The sequence below is a fragment of the Harpia harpyja genome, chromosome 7, assembly GCF_026419915.1.
Source record: "Harpia harpyja isolate bHarHar1 chromosome 7, bHarHar1 primary haplotype, whole genome shotgun sequence".
NCBI lineage: Eukaryota > Metazoa > Chordata > Aves > Accipitriformes > Accipitridae > Harpia > Harpia harpyja.
This window is the reverse complement of record NC_068946.1, coordinates 36928839-36950572: the sequence shown is the minus strand read 5'-3', so window position 1 is coordinate 36950572 and position 21734 is coordinate 36928839. Positions and strand designations below refer to the sequence as shown.

Here is a 21734-nt window from a genome sequence, read left to right as displayed (position 1 = left end):
ATATACCAAATCGTTCGGATAAAACTTTGTATGAGCACATCTTGCATGCATCTAAATCTGAAAGGGAAGTTACTATACCAGAAAAGTAGTATATGATCATGTTGTTAAGACAGTAGTATAATCTAATCTGTACCAATGAATCACACTAAAATTGTATGTTCACAGGTTTTCCCTCCAACTCAAACAATGAAGTAATCTAAAAGAATACCATACATCCCAAATCAGTAAGAGCTATGTGTTCATATACTACTTTAGACCCACTGGACTTACGCCATAAGAAGTATATGCTGTGTCCTGTGTAAATTGCTCATGAGAACCATTTAATACTGCAGCAATATTTCAGTGGCATTTCATTTTTCACACTGCTGGTATATTAAAAGTCTCTGAGTAACAGAAGAGTCTATTAACAATGATTCAGGCACATTATACAGCAATGAATTTTTGAAAAATATCTACACATTTACAAAATAAATCGAACTACTGAATTACTTACAGTTTGTTTGAACTAAGTTCTTAGAAGTTAATATATCTGACTTAGCAGAGAGTCATATTTCCATACTTCAGTTCTGTGTGTATTTTTAACTTCATAGATACCACCAATGCATAGAGTTACACTAGGCAATCCTAGTGCACATAGGCGTAGTGATTTTGCATTGCTTCCACTTTTTAGGTAGATAACAAAAAAGGCAAGCTACAGTGGCTACAGAGAAACACCACACAGTGTTACCCTGATTCCCAAAATACATGATGGACCATCCACTATTAAGGTGTTAGCCAGAGAGGGCGAGGAAAAAGTATGTTGTGTTTAAGGCTGATCCGAAGCCTGTGGAAGTGTACTCCAATAATCCTCCATTAGGAACAGTACCATAGCCTTCTACAGCGGCATATTTTAATATTTTGAAATGCATTTATGACACTATATTTAAAAACTACATTAATCTGTAAGCAAAATCAATTTCTTGCACAAGGTACAGAATTATAGTAACAGAGAAAAGAGCACAGTAACAAATATTCAATTATGTACACATATATATGTATATTATGCAAACATACTTCATATGATGAAATAAAAAAATCTACATTTATCAGAAAAGAAAAATTCTTATTACACCACAGAAATAAAAAAATCAAGTGAAAAATTAAATATAGCCCTGTTTATTTTAAACATTGTTTATTTACACTAAGCAAATGTATTACCAACCCATACTAAAGTCAGAATCACAAGACTGATTTAAATGCCATACCCATTTCTGCAGAGTTATTGGCATAACTGCAGGCAATGTTACTCTTCTTGAAGACAAACTCATGTCTGCTTTTCAGAGAACTCGCCAACCTTCATCCAGGTGATAACATGAAGCAGAACAAAGTAGTTAGCAATATTCCTTGAAGCCTAACTTTTCATAACCCAAATATTGGAGAGGCAGTGCAAAGAAAAGACTAAGGATGTAGTAAATGTCACTCTGTTTATGTGAATCCAGTCCTACTCAAAGCCAATTACAGAAGACACTGGGGTAGGAGTAACTAGAAATCAACCAACTGAAGAGCTTGAAAACTCATCTTCTGTCCTTGGAAAGGCCCACACTGATACCTCTGGCTATAAAAATAACCAGAACAACATGCATTTCTATCACTCAGAACCTAGTCTTCACTGTCAAAACAAAAACAAAAAGCAAATGGGTAAAGACTGTATTCTAGCACTTTACACCGAGTGGTTACAGTGTTGCATTTTTTCCCCTGACTTCTTCCAGCAAACAAAATATTCTTCAGTGCTTCTGATCTTAGGGTTTCAGGAAAGTAACTGAGCATAAGAATAGATGCACTGAATCCACGGAGTTTAATTCTATGATTCTTAACTACCTTTATTCAAAGCGGCAGCAAAACTCCCCTTTTACTTAAAATAATGCAATTTCTACCTTTGCAATGCAACAAAGTCCTGAAAATGTGTCACATAAAATGTTACAAGTGAAATTTAAGACTGTTTTATGAACTCAAGTTGTTGATCACCCCACTCACATATTTACTTTATGTATCAAATATCTGCATAACAAGTCTGGTTTCATTAACGTGGTTCTACTAAGGAACTCAGGGTTTTTCTTTCCTTCTTCGTCAAAAAGAGTAAAATTTTGCATTGCTTATATGGTAAGGCAAGCTATAATCTTTTTTTAAAGGTCTCATAACGTGCTTAACAGCAAAAAAAACAGTTTTCTGGTTTTATGCAGCATGACTAAGCAATAATCCTGTTGTAAACCAAATTATTAAAACAGATGCTAGAACTGTGGTATTGGATATTTCTTTCATAACTCTTGAACAAGCAGTTTGTATCAGAAACATTGCTCACCATAGGTGAAGACTGCAGACATTCCGCAAAAATTATTTGTATTAAGCAATCATAATTCTCAAACAATAATGTATCAGATATGCAGACTACTGTAGTTTCATAGGAAGTTACTGCAAGTATATTATTTCGCATACATCTAATGTATATGTCCTAGAAGCATTCAGAACTGACTTGGCAAATATTACAATAATCCATGCTAAAATTCACTAGATCATATTGATAGTGCTTTTCCCTCAGTAAGTGGAGATGAGCAAACTCTGCAGTAATCCCAAAACATCTAGAAAAAAAAATCTTGTCTCCAAGACACACAAAACCATATACTGGCAAGTTAAAGATAAACAATATGATTTCATGTAATTTTCTGTTTTGACAGTTTTGTAAGTGGCAAAAGCTATGTAACAGGCCAATGGCACCAGTAAAATACTTCAGAATCCATGGATTCAAAGCATCTATTTTCATGCTAAATCACTTTCTCAAAATCCTAAAATCAGTAGGGCTTAGGTAAATTCTGTTGATGAACAAGAACAAACACCGTAAATACAAAAAGAATACAGCTCCCTCCCAGGAACTAAAACCTACAATGCACTGGCATTTTACCTGCAGATTTCAAAAAGTCATAAAATACTGCCAAGGAATAGGAAGTGAAGACAAATATTTTCCTAAACTTTCAAAACCTGTTGTCCTTGATTGAGACATACAAGATGGAAAAAACCTGGTAAGAAACTGATGCCAAGTCACAAAGAGAATTTGTTTGGAGACAGACATTTGATCCTTGTTCAGTTAGCTTTAAAACAAGAGCTTTTAATAAAGCCATAAAACCAGTTAAAATACAGCAGATATTATGCATTTCCTCAGCTCTATTAATAATAAAGTTTCCGGTTTAACTTTCACTCATTTTACATTGAGTCTATAGCAGCAACAGGTCCATAGCAACTAATCTTCTAGGTTTACGGTACTGTATTTATTTACTTTTATTTTTCTCTCTTAAGCTCCAGTCCAAAATCCTTATTACTCTTTTGAGAAATCAGAAGAATAAAAAACTATTCTAGAAATCAAGTTTAAAGTGTTAATTCTGTAACATTTGGAATGAACATCCTTTTCTACTAGAGATAGCTATGATAAATGTCAAGAGTTTGCAATTAGTTTTTTACCTTTCAGGCACACAGTTTTTATTTCCTATGGGAGCATGTTGTCAAAATTCTATAATATAGCTTCAAAATTTTGCTGTAAGATTCAGAAAACAACTTGTGGTACCAGAGCCTGATCCTGTAAGCATTTTACTCACAGGAATATTAGACATGCATATGTTTGCAGCACCAGAACAAAAAACTCTACTATCTTTTTTCCTTGGATCTTACAGAAAAATGTTTGGCAAACAGTAACTGTAAATCTTGGTGCATCGCATTAGTGGCTTTATTGGGAAAGAAACAAAAATAACCCAAGCCATTCTTCCTTACCCCTGAGTACTGAAGGTCCTTGGCTCTTGAAAAGCACATGCAGCTTTTTATTCTATGAATAATATTGACCTATTTGGCTGCAAGGTGAAGCAGAGGATTATTTTCCTCAGTGCGATTATCTGTATTTTATCTTCTCCAGTCAGATATACAGACCAGACCTATTTAGGAAGTAAGCAAAAACTTAAGTGTTGTGTTAGACTTTGTAATAAAAATCTAATATTCAGATATGACTTGATTTTAAACAAAAATACTACAGTAATTTACTTATACTAATGAAAGTACACATCAGTTGCACTGAAGAGTACTAAAAATGACATTGAGGAATACTTTCATCTCTTAAATTTCACAAACACCAATAAAATTAAAATAAAATAAAACAAAAAAAAAACCAAACAAAGGACATCTCAACTTCTAAGTACAAGCCTTGCAGAACCACTTCACGATGTGAAAGTCAAGAGGAGTTCTGTTGATAAATGTGAGATACCGAAAGGCTTTGAAAGCCAATTATGCCTTCAGGGAAACATATATAACCACTTATTTTTTTTTATACAAGTTAAAGATTCGACTTGTCCATGGCAGGTTTGCAAAGAATTTTGCTCATGCTGGTGGACAGGAAGGAAATCAGATCCAGCTCACTTGCCTGAGAGCTCTGTAAAATGACTATGTTCATGCAGCTTTTCACTCCTATTTTTGTCACTAAGCTACCAGATACAGTTCTGAAAACACTGTGCAGACACTTTTTAGATACTTCAAAATATAAACCACTTCTACTTCTTGCCACTAAAGAAAGCATGACTAAATTGAGTGGGCAAGAATTGAAAAGCTCTTACTAAGAGTTAGTAGCTCTAAGTAAGGGTTTTATAACAACATATGGAATAGAGATATCATGCTAGTAGAGTAAGGTCAGTGATGTACTTAAGGCACTGGATATGGACTCACAACGGCTGATCTATTCCTGGCTCTGCCAGACATAACACAGGAATGTGGGCATTTATAGGGAACAAGAGCAAATCAGACTCAGTTTTTGCTTCTGTAGATGAAGAAAAATTCTACAGAGCATAAATTCATTAAGGTTTATAAAAAACTTTGATGCTATTTTTGGTACTTGTTTTTTCTTTAAGCTAAGGCAGAAAATGATTACACAAGGCCAACATAAAGTCAGGTGAGTTATTTGTGGTACTATCCGCACTTCCTTGAGAGTGTGCTCCTGTCTGCTTGGCACAGACACTTTGTCTCTTTACTAGAAGAAGAGTCAGTTAATACCGTCAACATGACTGTGGAAACACATACAGGGTATTTTTTGCATAGGTACATTTGCATACATTTGGCAAATAACTATTTTCTTTAAAACCACCCCACAAAAGAAAGGTTTTGAAGTGATTGAGTTGTTGTCTTTCTACTCTTATAGTCCTTTACACAAAGAAATGTAACAAGGTCTTATTCCTCAAACAGAACATACAGTACACCCTCTTAGAGGGTGATAATGATTGATTCCTATGCAGAAACAGTTGCACTAGAACAGACTATATTACCTGTAAAGCAACATACATATTATAACGTACCTAGGAACTTCACAATGAAGTTTGAGCCATCGTGATCTCTCTTCTTCTGTCTCTTCATACAATTACCCACCTATTAAATGCTTCTATTTTAAGAGACTAATACACCACAAAAAGAACTAGCACAATTCAGTTTTAGCTCTTCCTCTTCTAGCCTTTCCATGGATGAACCAGGCATTACAAACAACACACCATGCTGGAGCAGTTTAAGGACAAAGCAAGATAACCCTAGATCCCAAACCTTGCACGGAAAAGCCAACTCCAAATATGTCATTTCATAGTTCTCAGCAGATGGCTGTCCTTTTGCTGGCCAAGAAACATGTACCACATGAACTCTGAACTCCTCCTTTTTAATGCTATCCTTCAATTACTAACCCATGTGTCAGCTTCCTTCTTTCCCCTGGTTACAGCTACGATATAACTGGGTCAAACTGACCCTTAAACATACTTAGAACAAGATTCTTCAATAAAAATTCTCAGCAACTGTACTTTCTGACAGTCAAGATTACAGGCTGGTTGTATTAGAAAACAATTTTTTATCGCGTCAGTTTTCCACAGGAAAAAGTGTTTAATAATACACAGAGAACCAAAGCAAAGAGAAACACAGGTTGCAGGAATAAAGTAAGAGGACAAAGACACATAAGGCAGCTTCTTGGTGCCACAGCTGAATCACTGGCTTCAGTTTTACTGTCTCTATATGTTTGCCTTTTGACAGAGCTAGTTTCATTTGAGAAAAAGAAGCCTTTCTCATGTTAGTATTTCTGTTACACAGAAATCAACCAATAGCAGTCAGTCAAGCAAGTATGAGACCTCCACAAACCATTTATTTTCCTCACTGTACATTAAGACTGCTTGGACTGGAATCAGTAATGTGTTTTATCTCGGAGTCACAACAGTAAATATTCTCTTCAATCTTATTTAGAGGAGTCTATACGAATAATTTCCCAGGTCATGATTTTTGTACTTAGGTAAGTACAATCTCTACTTCAAAACTGTAATGCTGCTGGAATAGTTTAGGAAGAGATTAAGAGCGATTCATAGAAGGTATATATCAATGTATAAGCCCCAAATACAAAGACTGGGACTATTTTTTCATCACTTCTCCACAATACCTCTATAGTAAAAGCCTAGACCTACTCATCCTTTCCACTAACTTACACACTGCTTCTTTGCAGTTATCCTACAAATGCCCCTCCTTTGGGCCTGAAAAGCTGAGTAGTTTCTGTTTTATAAACTCATTCAGGATTTGGGAAGTCTCCATCCCAGAAGAAAAATAACACTCAACCATGATGAGTTCATCATTCAGCTGTTCCAAAGACCTCTTACTTTAGAATATCTTATGTCTTCTGTAGGGCTTGGTTGACACAGCAGTTACATATTCCAATTTTCCACAAAGTCTATTCCTTACATAAGCTTTTGCCAGCTACTGCCAAAGTGTTAACATTGCAAGACTGACATTATCTTTCATACCTATGACTCTTCTATCTGTTTGCCCAATGCCTGCTAAAAAAGAACAGTTACAAACCTCCTACTGGATACTTAACTTACTTCAAAAATGTATTAATGGTTAAACTTCAGCGTTATTTAATAAGGTCATTGTCTCATGTGCGGAAGTACAAAGGACAAAGTACAAAACTTTCTCAGAAGTAACTTAAGAGGAACTCTTTTCCAAAATCCTTTCAACTGACTTCTGATCTTACGTTAAGAAAAAAAAAAAAAACAAACTCAAAAAAAACCCACAAAACCCACAGCATATCCTTTTCATGGTTGTTCCTCATTTCCATGAATGAGAAGGATATTATCCTAAGATCATATTAATGAGTAGTTATGTGGACACTTGGGTAAAAATGGATCTCATTGCCCAGTGAGTTGCCCAGAGGAGACAACACGCAAACTTCCTTTGAAAGCTCCATGTTCTGAAGTTACCTGAATACAATAAACTCAAAGTAATTTACTATTACACAAGTGACTAATCATGGACTAGAGCCTATCAGAATACTGCCAATTAAAACTTTTAGCTGTGAAATATCTCTTTTTTTTTCAGAACTACTGATTATAAAAACACTAGGAAGAGCCGGCTTTGCTCAATTTGGAGCAATGACTTGCTATCCACATCGCTTCAAATTGAAGAAAGGATTTAAACCTTCTTCTTCAGCATCACAAGCAGTCTAAATGACCTTGCTCTTGTGGGATCTCAAAGCCTTGTTAATGCATGCTCTTTGCAAAGCTTTTCAGCTGCCTATTTTCACAATCAATAGGTTCAAGCCCGATTGAAAAGCACACTGATAAAAAAGTTCTGTCGATTAAGTTATAAGAAAACCCTCATATTGCGTGGGCTTCCCTCTCACTACATAGCAGTAAATTCTAGTGATTATGAGAATAAATTCTTGCAAACTTCCAGCCTGTTTCTCAACAGTTGATACCATTTCTGTGCCATTATCAAGTGCTTGCAGCTGTTCATAAATTCCAAGTCTTAATGTAATCAGTAACAGGAGTTATCATAACATAACTAATATAAAAAGGCTATTTATAGCCTAAGAATGCAGTCTCTGAAAAATCTAATTCTGATCACAAGGCAATCTACTGTATCTTGTTTTCCCGTGGATATAATATCAAGTTAAGAAGCAAAGAGATAGACATACTGGTATGCAGCATATGCATACATACCAGAAATAGGCAGGAACAATTCATCAGTATCCTAATTACATGCACAGTCACACCTCTAAGATAACCGATATACATTTCTCTCTCGAGACTTAAGTATTAAATATCATATACACTATTGGGCTAAAATATGAGCTGATTAGCTGCAAATGAATGTTCTGTGGCTGAAACAGGAGAAAAGAAAGTTCACGCTGTTACTAGAACAGAGAGGTCTAGTTTCTTCTTCCTCTTAATTCCTCCTCCCACAGCTGCCCTTCTTGAAAAATTTTCTTTGGCCTGATTAGCTTTTTTTTTTTTTTTTTTAATCTTCCCTTTTGAGGTGACTCCCATCAGGACTCTTAACATGAGAGACACGCTTAAGTACGCTGTCTTGAAGGTATGCCTTTATCTTCATTTCCAAATTAAAGGCAGTCATAAAAGAGTGAATTCCCTCAGAAGTAACAGCTCTAAACATGTTGAAGACAAACAACGCGCGCACACACACATACACACACACGCAAAGAGATCAACATCAATTGCCAGTAACAGGATTCTGATGCCCTTCCACTGCCTGGCCATCATAGTTCCTGCTATACAAGTACCAAACAGACCACTCTCATCCTAAAGATACTCATCTAAGTAATCTACAGATGTCAAGACTTGGATATCAGTTGTCCACTACTACACTGTATGAAATAGGGTGGTGAGAAGGCTGAGAGATCTCAGGTTTATTGCCAGTTTCTATACTTTTTCTTACACAATGGAAACTTGGTCCTGAAAGCAAAGGCAAGTAAAGCATGGAAGAGATGTAAGGAGGCAATTTAAAAATGAGGAGTCCTTTTTCTATCCTAGTAGTCCCATATCCGACTGGTCCAATTTCCACTACAATTCTAGCTAGATCTCTTAAATACATTGGCACAGCATAAAGATTACCACTGCAAAGAGTTAAAAAGATCATGAAGCAAAAATTGGGAAAATAATAAAAAAATACTGTATTAATGGCTCTGCAATTACCATGTGAAAGAACAAGTAAGTCCTCAGCTATCTCTTTTAAATAATTTACAAGAAGATACACATGTATAACAAATATAAAATTGTTTTACCAATCATAAATATTTAAGACTACTCTATATGTATGATCAAGTTAATTCCACCTGGTGAAAACTCACCAGGCTTGATATTGATGTTCATATGGAGGTATGTTTTGTTTATGCAAAATCTTAATTATTCTTACTGTGGCAACATTTATGCACAGAAGTAGGATAGGGATATTCCTCTGCTTGTTTCTATAGTTCTCAAGCTCTTCTTTGAATAGATAATAACTCTCAGAACATCAGAAATGCAACAGTCCAAGGATATACTAAAAATTGCACCAAAACTCCTAACAGAAATCGATCTGAGTTTGAGCTCCATTCTTCAGTTAATGCCCTAACACTAGGATAACAAAGTTTTACTATGATAAAATAATAAAATTCACGATCATCTTATGTTAAAGCACTGTAAAACATATGGTAAACTGCTTGGTATTTTCTCCATCTGTTGCACAGCTTTTAATTCAAAGGGGGTCAAAGTTTCAACCCACAATAGAAAACTTGTAAGTTGCCAGCTTTACCAAACCCATAGCATTTCAGGTAATTTAACTATTCATCATTAACTATCTCATCTCATTCAATACTACGCAACTATTACATTGTTTCACAACTATTAAATTGTTTATGTTGTAAAAATAACAGAACATGAAATAAAGCAGGTGTTTACAATACTGGTCAATGAGATGACAAAAGTAGACTAGAACAGGACCGCAGAGGTTTTATAAGACCAGAAGAGAAAGTTGAGGAAAAACAAAATGCAGAAAAAACACAAGAGGAGTGTGTTTTGGGAGGAGTACTGCTTCAAAAAGCAACAGAATTCAGGTCTTCTACTTTAATAATGCCTTTAAATGGCAATCCACATAATTTCTTCAATATGAATCATAATGTTAATCTAGAATAAATTATACAAATTATGAATGTTACTAAACACTATTCTAATTAACCTAGACTATGTGTCCTTGGAAGTCATATGGGAATGTTTATCTGGTTTGATCAGACAGTGGTCTGTAAGGGGAAGATGTCAATAGCATTCTGTTGTTACAATACTGATGCATCCCCCACTTACCACAGTATCACTTACTGACAATGCCACCAATGAGAAGCCACCTGGAAAAAGATCTGTCAATAAAATATTTACTTAATCATGGATCTGTCTATGGCAGGTGACAAAATGACCTGAACTTCTCAGTTCTCCAGTCTAACCCTAAACAAATGCACCTATGCCTGGGAACAATTACGAGTAAGAACAGTGTTAGTATCTATCATATCTCATTCTTTTCTGAAAATTATGAGGATTCAAGCTCCATTCATCAGAGTTTAATCTTTTGAAGCCAAACTCAGTAAAACTGAGTTATCAAAAGTGACTCAGCAACATTAAAGCAGAAGTTCACTGCAGTTTCAGCTGGCTTTAACTGTCAAGTCGCGTGTATATTCAAAGAAATTGAGACTGTTTTTATCCGTCTGCTCTAGCCACCTGGTAGTTACATAGTACTATAGAAGTGTCACAGGACCGAACTACCAGGCAGTCAACTCAGAATTCAAGACATTAATATTAAAGAATCACTTTTTGGAGAATCAGTGTTTCCAAATTCACAGAGAAGGTTTTCTACGTGAAGAATTAGATCTACTGCAACGTACCAGACGTTTCTTGTTCCAAATACAACTTCCCAAATGGCACAGAAGAGGCAGTTTCTTGAATTGAGAAAACAGTCCTAACAGAAAAGACAGCAAACTTCAGCTTTGACTTCCAGGCTGATGAAGCCCAAAACAATCAAAACCAAAAGGATGATTAAAATCATTCCAATTTGACAAACACTGGCAAAATGTCTACCAGAATCTTTGACAGTACTGATGATTTCTTTATTTTAGTACAAACAGTAACAATTTAAGCCTAACAAACACTTTACTGATGTAAGTGAATTAAACAACAAGCTTGCAGAGGCAATATCTTAGTCACCAGAAAAGTTAGAGTGACCTTGTTTTCTTGCTCATTAGAAAGGAAAAAAAAAAAACAGACATGCTATTTTTGTGAAGTCAGAATGTTTAGAGTCTTTGTTTGGGTTGGTTTTGGACAGTAACAAAGTACAAGGTTAATATGTAATAACGTTGAGGGCTGATGTGAAGTTTGACAGAAAGCAATTGTCTCTGTAAGAAAGACACTAATGAATGAACCAACGTAAAGAAGATAAAGTAAAATACAAAAAGAAAAAGAAAAGACACAAACAGGTGATTATTTTGAAGTTTTCCCCAGGTTGATGTATCAGACAGCTTGTGCTAGGCCACCTCAATATAAACCAGCTGATATTCCTTATTGCTCAAATGAGAAACTGTTCAACTCCGCCTCCTCATTTTTTTACCTTTATAGGCCTGTGACTTTCTGCCACAGCGTTAAGGTGACTGGTCAAAGCACAAAGGTACTTGCACTAAAATAGCAACTTTTAATAGGGCTCTAAGTAATTTTAATTTACTTTAATAGCTATAAATCTTTCTTTGGTGGGAGGGTACAGCCATTTAAATGAAGAGCAGAGCACAGAAACCAGATGAGCAGAAGACCACCAGATGAGACACCACAAAAACAAGTCCAACTGAATCAAGTCTTAGAGACTTCAGGTAAAAACCTTGAGCTCTGTAAGTTGGTTCTGCACAGGATGTTTTTTCTGTTAATCTGTAAACTGGTTGGAAAGACTTTTTCCCTTCTACCTTTCAAACTCTTTTTTGTGTAATTTAAGGGGAAGACATGGGAAAAACAGATATATGTTTAGGAGCTGGAAGGAAAAAAAGACTGAGAACTGATAAAGTAAGATATGTGCAATGCTCTCCGACCTGGAAAGAAATCTGGCAACAAATAGACAGACTGGAATTACAGAGTAAATTTAACTAATGCATCTTTTGGTTGGAAAGGATATTTCAACCCTTGGAAATTGCTTGGAAATTCATGAATTACTACATTTCAATAAAAAATCCTTTCATTTTTGCATTGTTTAAAAGTCAAGAGAAAACAGGTATTTCAGCCAAAAAATCTGTCATGAAGAACTCTAAGTACCAGTTACTTAGCCATTTATGTCCTCTAATAGAATTATATGCAAAATTTTGAAGAATGAGGTTTCAAATGGGTACACTAGAGGACCCTGAACTATAGCTGTAAAAAAAATAAATGGTACTCCAATTACAACAGTCAATACTCAGTATTATTCATAAACTTAGAATAGCACACATTTAAAGAAACATCTGCTCTTTGTCATAAAGTTCCTCTCAGTTCTTCTTTGCCAGAGAGCTTTACATGAAAATCTTTGTTAATGCAAAAACAGAAGTGCCGTTCCACTACAATCAAATGTGTATTTGAGATCTCTACACAACTGATTTCCTGGAAAGAACACTGTGGGAGAATATTTGGATTCTAAATGATAAAAATATCTACTTGTTTAGAACATCAAGAAAGACAAAAGAGGCGAGATAAAAGTCCAAAGATTTGAGTGTTTTTCACCTTGAGATTTACTTGAGTTTTATTTTTGCACTTCTAATTTAATTTAAAGAAACAAGGCACTAATTACCTTGAACTACTTTTGTGATGAAACACTTTTTGGCTTATCCTTGAGCAGGGCAAGAACTGTCACTCCAGTGCAAATGATTCCGGGTTTGTTTTCGGAAAAACTTAAAAATCTAAGCTTTCATAAAACTATAGTAACCTCTTCTTAGTTCATTTGACCAAAGAAAACCAAAAGTATATTAAAGAACAGAACATGTTTCCTTACAGTTAACATTTTTCCCTACTAATATCCATTTTGATCATAATTAGAGACAAAGTACAAAGTGTTTTATATTTTCAGTTTCTTCTCACTTCTTAGAGAACACAGACTCCAAGACACAATAAGATTTTCCACACGAGTTCACAAACACCACCTAATAACAGCAAATGCCTCAGAGGAAGGCAACATTTCCCACCATGCACCTAGTTGACCATGCTGTGTTTGGACATGAGAGGAAAGCTGGGGTTTTTGGCCTTTTCAGATAAAAGTCTTCCACCCTGAAGCATAAAATTCAGTTTATCTGAACATATATAAATGTAACATTATTCACGCCAAAAGCACCCAACTCCCTCCTACATTTCTTCCAAGGATAACAAACTTGATGATTTCTTACAGAATGGATTACGCAGTCCAAAATGGTCTTGTCATCCGTATGTTCAGCTGTTGATTTCATCTCCATATTATTCCCTTGAGGATGAGGACATTAAATACATAAACCCACTTCCACTTGTGAAAAAACTCTAAGTTCCACCTTCCCAAATACAGGTGTGATACCATAACATCAGCTTCACGGGGTCACCTCCAAGAAATGCTCCACTGAGAACAGCTCATTTGAGGCACAAGTCTGCATGTTCTCAGCAACTCAATGCAGGCCTGCTCTTTCCATTCTCCCAGCTCCTAGTCCACCCTCTAAGATAATAAAATTTGTCACTATACTGACTCTATACTTTTACTCCTTATTTGGATCCCCATCATTCCCCCTCCCTTCCTTTTTTAAATTAAAAAGAGAAAAAAATAGTCAAGGTTGCCTCTTAAAGAAAGTTTGTTCTAATTACTGTGAACGTGTCATGATTATGAGTCTGTGAGGATGTAACACAAAACTCTTCCAAACTGCAGGGGGGAAAAGGAGATGGACAGCTGTATTGATGAGGCAGACCAAACAACGTTCAGACACACAGATGTCCTACTTCCCAAGCACAGAGGCAACTCACTATTCTGCTACATGGCTTTTACCAATTTGCTTTTATAAATTTATTTCCAGTAAGTCAACCCCACAAACATACATGCTGTTCAAGCAGCGTGTTCAATGTTTTGAGAGGCTTATGATAAAAGATCATCAGAAGACAGTAAGAACTTCAGCTTAGAAAAACAAGAATTCAAAATAATGTTAATAATCTATTCAGAAGAGGAAAGATTTCAGATGTCACAGGTGTTATGAATAAGAGAGTAGATATTTATGACAACTTCTTTTTTCCCTGCAAGTAGAAAATCTTTTCTGGAGAGAAAAATGAGACAGAAGAGGCATAACTTTTTTCTTCTTTTAGGAAAACCTATTTTGATAATAGTTACCTACTAGACAAAAGTAGAAATTCACTCTGCAATTTTTCTTTATGATGCCTGAAATTAAAAACACAGCAGAAAAAGAAACTAAATCAGAAAGAAAGCAATCTAAAAGAAGAATCACTGAAAACATATATAGATCATCAGAGAGACAACAGAAAAAATTCTGGCAGCTGTCAACACTGTAAAAAAAAAAAAAGTGCTTAAGTGTAGCTGGTTTCTCTTAAGAGTTGGGAAACTATCAAACTGTAACAGTAATAATCATGACCTTGGGGGCTATATTAAATGAAATTTTTGTATACGGATTAGGTATTTGCAGACAGAGCTGTTACAAAGTTGGCAAAATAACAACATGGGGTGGAAACACATTTCCAAGCACAGCCAACTGTGGGAAGTCAAAATCACAGCCAGTTCACTTCTCCTCTTTGCACACCTGCTTAGCATTCTCTTTCCCTCCTTTTTAAACCTAAGTAATTTTGTAAACACCTTAGAATACTTCAACCTGAATTTCAAAGATGAAAGTTTAACTCAACAGTTGCCATTTGGCCTTAACCTTTAATAACTTTAGAGGAAGAACATAAGAACAGTCATGCTGAGTCTGACAAAAGGTCTACTGAGCCCAGTACCATCTCTCCTGCAATGGCCATAAACATATGCCTAGGTGAAAGGCTTTTTGACAGAAACCATGATCTTGTTAAAATGCCTCCAGAAAATAACAGGAAGACCGCTCTCAATTTTTCTGGTAACTGGAGAATGGATCAGGCCCTCCATAGACACTATTATTTTAGCTCACTTCTGTCAGTAAACCAGTTGTTCTTGATCCCGCTTTTACCAGAGAGCGCACTACATTTTTAAATGGAAACAGGAGAAATGAAAGGACTGTGAGCAGAAATTGTCACAAAAGGTATGACAAGAGCCTTTACAAAGAAACAGAAGTGAAATCAGTGAAGCTATGAATTTCAGCTTCCGAGATACTGAAGCTAGCACGTAGCTGGCTTAACTGATCAAGCCAGTCAGTAATTTTAAACATGACAGGCCACAAAAGCAGATAGTTGACCTTTGTGTGTTAAATCATGCTTGGGAAATCTACTTTGCAGTTGCAAGCACAAAGATTACCACAATGAGTGCAATTTAAGCTAGCTACATCAGTAATTCAAACTAATTTTTTTAAATGTGACTTCTAGTCCTTATGTTCTGAAAGATGTTACCAATTCAGTGTTTTTCCTGCCTCTGCAGAGATAGTCAATGCTTCCACCTTGCCCAAGCATGATACTAGTACAATTTTACCCCACTGCATTAGCAACGTTTAGATACACACTGACCAGAAATGCTTCAGATTAGCATTGCTGTTGCGGGAAAGAACTAAAAGCAATAAAAGTAGTCCAGAAAGACACCATAGTTATTTTTAGAGAACATGCAAAATATGGCAAGATAGAACCAGTGCAGTTTCCCAGACACATACATGTTTTTCACTGGAGAAGGGGGGAGAAGGTTCCTCCTTAAGACGCTGGCCAAGACTTTGCTAGTAAAGTTCTCTGGCCACGGCCACAGAAACAGCCATAGCTGGTCAGCTTCAGAAAAGTTAATACAACTACAAGAAACTTCAACTTCTAGACAATTTCTTCACGTAAATCTAAAAACTGAATAAGCAGCAGCAGTGTAAGTTCTTACACCTCCAATATCACCCCTAAAACTGTTAAGACATGCAGATCACCAAAAAAGAGAATGTGAAGAAGGTAATACCCTTAATCCCACAGGTGTTCCTTGTCAGAACTCTTTCCAGTCTTAAGAAAACAAACAGAAATGAGACAGGTAAACTTTCAAAGAGTGAAACAGATCTTTGACACCAGTAATCTCCATTAACTGGAAACTCTTCCTCTTCAACCTCTACCCCTGCTCAGGATAACAAATACACTGTGTGTGAACAGTACTAAGACAGAGCACTGCCAGGTGTGTCTGCCCACTCAGAACTTCCCTTAGCTTACAGTCTAAGATATTTATGGAAATATAGTAACATCAGCCATACACAGATAAACACACATGCATATAAAATACAGCCATGTACACAGCATTTGCTCCTTCCCCATCAATTTCAGTTTTATTCAATTATCCTAGCAAAAGTAGACCTTCAGACAAAAGAAGCTGCTCAGTGACTGTTAAAACCCTCCATGCTGTAGCACTGATGACAGTAACAGGAGGTGGGGAGGAAGGGAAGAAAGAAATTAACTTCTCATTTAAGGACATAAAGTACTGCCTGCCTGCCCCTGGTTCCGCTTTACCCAAAAAATCTGCACAGTCGCATGTAGACTCTGTGAAAGTACAGTCACGTCTTAAGTCGCAGATTCCAAAACCTCATTTTCTACAATTATCAATGACCTACAGAGAAAATTTCACCAAATTACAGAAATATGGAACACCTTTCTTAGAAAAATAACTTAATAGGTAACTGAGCTTTTCCTCAAGCTTTCATGAAAGCAATTTAGAATTTGTCAAATAATAGTTTATAAATCTTACCTGCTTTTTTCTTGAAGTTGCCTTGGGCAACAGACTGGCTGACAAAACTGATGCAAACGGAGAGCAACACAGCTCGGGAAAAGGATTTGGAATTGATGGGATCTCCAAAACATTGTCATCTTTCTTTTTTATCCTATTTCAACAAAATACATAATATCAAGCGATAATTGTAACAACTGCTGTTAAAATTGCAATATCCAACCACAATCCATGAAATACAAAGGCACGAATACCACGATACTTCTTGGTTGCAGCAATTAGCTTTTTTGTGCAGGTTTTTTTTTTTAATCAGTAGGCTGAATCTATTAACATACAGTGCTTAACACTATTTGAAAGCAATCCAAGTATTCTGCTCTGAATATAAAGTTGTTTGAATATGTGTAAGTCTTTACAGAGTAAGAGCACAGATATATTTATATTGGCTCCTAAGGACATTAGTAAATATTTTGTTGTCCCCGTGTTCATGCCATTCCCTATGTACACATATTACAACAGTGGATGCATGTAACTTCTCAGTAATACTTCCCGAGTACGTCACAACTGTATTTTAAACAAATGGAAACTTTTTTCCAACTGAATCAGGAGTCAAAGTGACTGACAAGACAAAATAGCGCAAAGCAATACGCTCACTTCTGTTTTCAATTACTTTTGTATTTGAACCTCCATAGCTCCATCATGAAACAAATGTCTCGGTAGTTGCTAGCTACTTAAATTTGATTGTGTCGGAAGTATCACCAAGCAGCATTTGCAAGAGTAGTGAAGATAATCGCTACTGTGCTTGCTGAAGAGCTCAGTTATGCACTGGTCTAAAGTATCACATTAATAATGTGGTTGTTTAGACTGCTGTGTACATTACAGTGCATGGTTTTCTCACACGAAATATTGAGCAGCACTTTGTCTACTTGATTTGGAGAGCAGCACCCAAAGCACCTCAAATATTTGAGTCTGCGAACATATAATCAGATTTTTCTACATGTGTGAGTTGATGGCTCCAAGCTTAATATTTAACTTTATTACCTTCATTATTATCACTCCAGATTTCGCATACTAATTGGTACAAAGCGGAGAAAACCATCAGAGTAAGGTAACGATGCACAATGGAGATGCTTTACTTTCTGGAAATCCTCACCGAACATTCACCTGAAGTGATATTTAGCATTAAGGAGTGAAAAATCCTGTATGCAGTATTTTAAGATTTTGTAAACTTCGGTCTACCAAAATGGATTAGACGCTTCACGAAAAACCTAGCTCACAGTTTCCTTTACTAAGAATAGAGACCAATGCCTTTAAGAACAGCCTGAGAGGTAACGAACAGGGTGCACATCACTGACGGCAATTACAGCGGCATCGCTAACGGTGGAACAGTTTCTCTCACGAACACTGTAAGACACTACAAGGAGAAAGTAGTGGCTCGGTTCAGTTTGAAGAGGCTGGCTCGGCAACGTCGTCTCTTTTCACCTCAAACTGCGAAACCTCAAAAAAAAAAAAAAAAAAAAAAGCCGGCGGGGAGGGGGGGGAGACGCATCCGCAGCGGAGGGAAGTGTCTGCAGGGCCGGGCAACAACTTTGGAGTTCCAGGGGAGAAACGGGCCGGCCCGGGCAAGGCCGCCCCCCTCCTGCGCCTCGCCCCCTCCCCAAACCGCCGCCAGCAAGCCGCAGGGCGCCGGCACCCTCAGGCCCCGCCGGCCCCGCGCTCCCGCCCGCAGGACGCCTGCCAGCCCCTAGACGGCAGCAGGCGGGCCCTCGAGGGAGCGAGCAGGGCTGGCGGCGCCCGCCCGGGCTCCGGCCTTACCTGTCGGAGGGCGAGGGCGGCGGGTCCCCGCCGGGGGCCCGGGGGAGCGGGCAGGGGGAGCCCGCCGCGCCGCGGGGGCCGCCGCCCGCGGGCTGCGCCGCCCGCCCTGCGCCGCGCCGCACACTGGGCAGCGGGGCGGCCATCGGCGGCGGCGACGTCCTGGCTGGGCGGCCGCCCGCGCGGGAGGCACGTCGGCGAGCGGCCCCGGCGCTGCCGGGCGTGTCGGGCGGAGGCTGCTCTCCGCTCCCGCTGCGGAGGATGGGGGAGGCGGCGGGGACCGGGGGGGGAAGCGCCGCCCGGGCGGCGAGCGGCACCGAACGCCTTCTCCGGCACACGTGCGCGGGCGGCGGCGGGGGCGGGCGGCCGCCGGCTCCGCGCTGCGACGGGGAGGCAGCGCGGGGCGGGGAGGGGAGGGGGGGGGCGAGCCGTGCCCTCTCGGCTGCCTCCGCCACGCCGGGGCGGGGAGGGGGGGGGCGGCCCTGCTCCCCGGAGGCAGAGCGAGGCGGGCCCCGGCAGGTGCGCGGCCCCGGGACCCGAGGCCGCGGCGTCACCCAGCCCGCTCGGGGCGCCGGGCCGGGCCTGACAAGAGCGCCGGGGCGGCTGAGGGGAGGGGGCGCCGCCTTTTGCCTCCTCAGGCGGCGGCCGCCCCGCCGAGCGGCCCGCAGCGGGCCCCGGGCGCCGCCCGCCCTGCGCCTCGGCCCCTCCGCCTGAGCGGAAGGGTAGCGCTGCCCTGCCCCGGCCCGGCCGGTAACCTCCTGCCCCCGACAGGGCCGCCTGCTGGCACAGCGGTGCGCAACGGGGCGCAGGCGCGCACCGCCGGACGGGGCCTGGCGCTTCGCTAAGCACACGACAGATCATTAGCTAAGCTACCCCATCCCTCTGTGAGGTCGGGAATTTATGCTTACGCCTTGGCGAAATAAGGAATGAACAAGGCCGGGGGTCAGACCCGTTACCTTTGTGCCAAACAAGCGGCTTGTGGGGAGGCTGGGTTCCCAGCTGGGCCCAGGACTCGCGTTCGGCCACAGCTCCGACGGGAGCGGAAAGCGGAAAGGTTTTCCTCGCGCCTTGGGCTTCTCCACAGCGGCCTGCGCTGCTGAAGAAGCCGGCTCCTGCCCTGCTACATAAGTACACAAAATTGAATGTGGCAGTTCCGTGGCCATCCTTATCGGCGTTCATCCTATTGCAAAATAAAAATACTCCCTCGCTGTATGAAGAACACTTTGACGGCACCAAGCAGAGCGGGTAAAATTGTGTAAGTTGGTCCATTTGATAGAAAGTCAAATAATTACAGCCCAGCCCCTGGTAAAAACAGCTGTATGTAGAAGCCTGACTGCACTTGGCGTGCTCGCGGGCAGTAACTGAGATGTCAGGTGAAAATACAGAACGTTTTGGGACGTGTGCTTTGCTGTTTCCCTGAACCACCGAAAAAATCATCACACACAAGCCAAAATTCCAGTTCTGGAGAAAGGCTTTTCTGACCTAGAAGCAATATTCACAGTTTTCATTCTGGCTGAGTCACAGATGACTGTGCAGGACGTTTCTTTTGAAGGAAACGAAGGATTCCTTGTCCTCTGAACAGCTCATTCTCTGTTATGCTGACAGCCGAAGTGCAAGTCCGAGTCAATTAGCAATTCTTATATACAGCGACTGGCAAACATATCTGGAATTTTACAGTGTCAGATGATTGACTGGATTTGCTCGTTGCTGGTGAACAGCTATCTTTTTACACAGCTGCACAGACCAGACCACTGTTTTTTGCCTAACTGATTCACTGGCATAAATGTGGCATGTTAAACCTCACTGTCTTCAAAAGAATAGAAGGAAGGACAACTGGTGTAGGTGCTCTAGGTAGAAAACTGAGGTTGGGAAGAGATAAAAACCTTCAAGTGGCAATTGTATGCTGATATTTATCAGCATTTTAAAAGTTCAGCCATGAAAAGAAAATATGTTTTGACTTTTCACCCAGTCTGTACAACTTATTGCAGAGATGCAACCTGACATACGTGGTACGTTTTTGTACGTACGACTTTGGCTTAGTCATGCAATTGTTTTAAAATGGGAGGCAAATAAAAAACACAATTAGAAGGAATATTAGCAAATAAATTAAATACTTCTATGTTTCAAAATAACTTTGCTAGGATTCTAATGAGTCATGACAGCAAAAATGCCACTTGTAGGAAAGATCAATAAAAAAATGTAATGCTATTATAATTTCACTTGAATGCAGTAATTTAAGAAACAAATTGACTTAAAAAAAGTTTTTTTCTATTTCTAATAGTCTGTCCTGATGCTTGCTGCTTTCAGTGCTTTCTGTGGCAATAGCATTTTATGAGAAAGTCACTGGAAAACTGAGGCACAGAAAAACCTACATGATTGTTCCATTGTAGCATTGGAAACGTTGCATAGGTGAGAATGTGAAACTAAAGTTCCTCCTGAGTTACTGTCTTTCCTTGCAAACAACTGTAAGGATAAAAAAGATTGCCTCAGCTTGGCTAAAGAGATCTGAGAGCATTTGACCTACACAGTTCAAGTGTAACCTTTTTTAACTCTTTCTTTGAACATGTACAAACCCAGTAATTTCTGGACAATTAATAGTGTTGATATTAAAAGACTAGCAGATTTCTGCTGAGTCCTACACCAAAATATTCGTTGAGCTGTGTGACTTGGCTTCCTTTTCATCATAAATACACCTAAGTTGCCTGGTCTGTTTTTTGATGCTTGCTATGCTTCTGCAGCACAGTGGTCCTTGTTCTAAGACTCAACATTTCCTTGAAACTAAATTTCTGGGCATTCTTCAATCCTCAACTCAGTAGTTTTGTTTTCTCTTTTAATTCTTTGTTAGCCCTAATCAAGTCCAGGTGTTTATCAAGTAAAATTAAAAATATATATTGAGAAAAAAACCCAATGGATTCAAGCTATTCAGTATGCACCCCACTTCCAGAAAATCAAGCTCTTCAGTTCTCAAAAGGCTGTGTGCTAGTTAGAACTATGGTACTTGATTAACGTGACAAAATTATGCCTTTAATTAGAGTAAACTTTCACAGTTATTACTGACAAAGTGAACGTTTAAAAAATCCAAACTATCTGTGATTATCTCTGAAAACTGTAGAAGGTTTTTACTGGATTTTTTTATTTCACTCTTCCACACATCCCTCCTTGCTTTTATCAAGATATTTTCAATGGGGTTTTATACGTATAATGGCTTCACCATAAAAAGCATCACTATAATTTCTTAAAGATGGTTACACTAAGAG

At 38.9% G+C, this 21734-nt stretch overlaps 1 protein-coding gene across 2 annotated transcripts in view; it reads right to left on the bottom strand.

Moving 5' to 3' along the window:
- The window catches only part of GRB14 (growth factor receptor bound protein 14), a 67244-nt gene extending 48409 nt beyond the window's left edge, over window positions 1-18835 (bottom strand). Inside the window, exons 1-2 of one of the 2 annotated variants that reach the window (XM_052793307.1) lie at window positions 18481-18835; window positions 16690-16822 (exon numbers count right to left, since the gene is read on the bottom strand). In XM_052793307.1, coding sequence (XP_052649267.1) covers window positions 16690-16822; window positions 18481-18623 — 276 coding nt within the window. In that variant the 5' untranslated portion in view covers window positions 18624-18835. Of the gene's footprint in view, window positions 1-1244; window positions 1323-16689; window positions 16823-18480 lie in introns of those variants that run through there. The other variant, XM_052793308.1, reaches the window with a different exon arrangement.
- Window positions 18836-21734: the final 2899 nt, after the last annotated feature.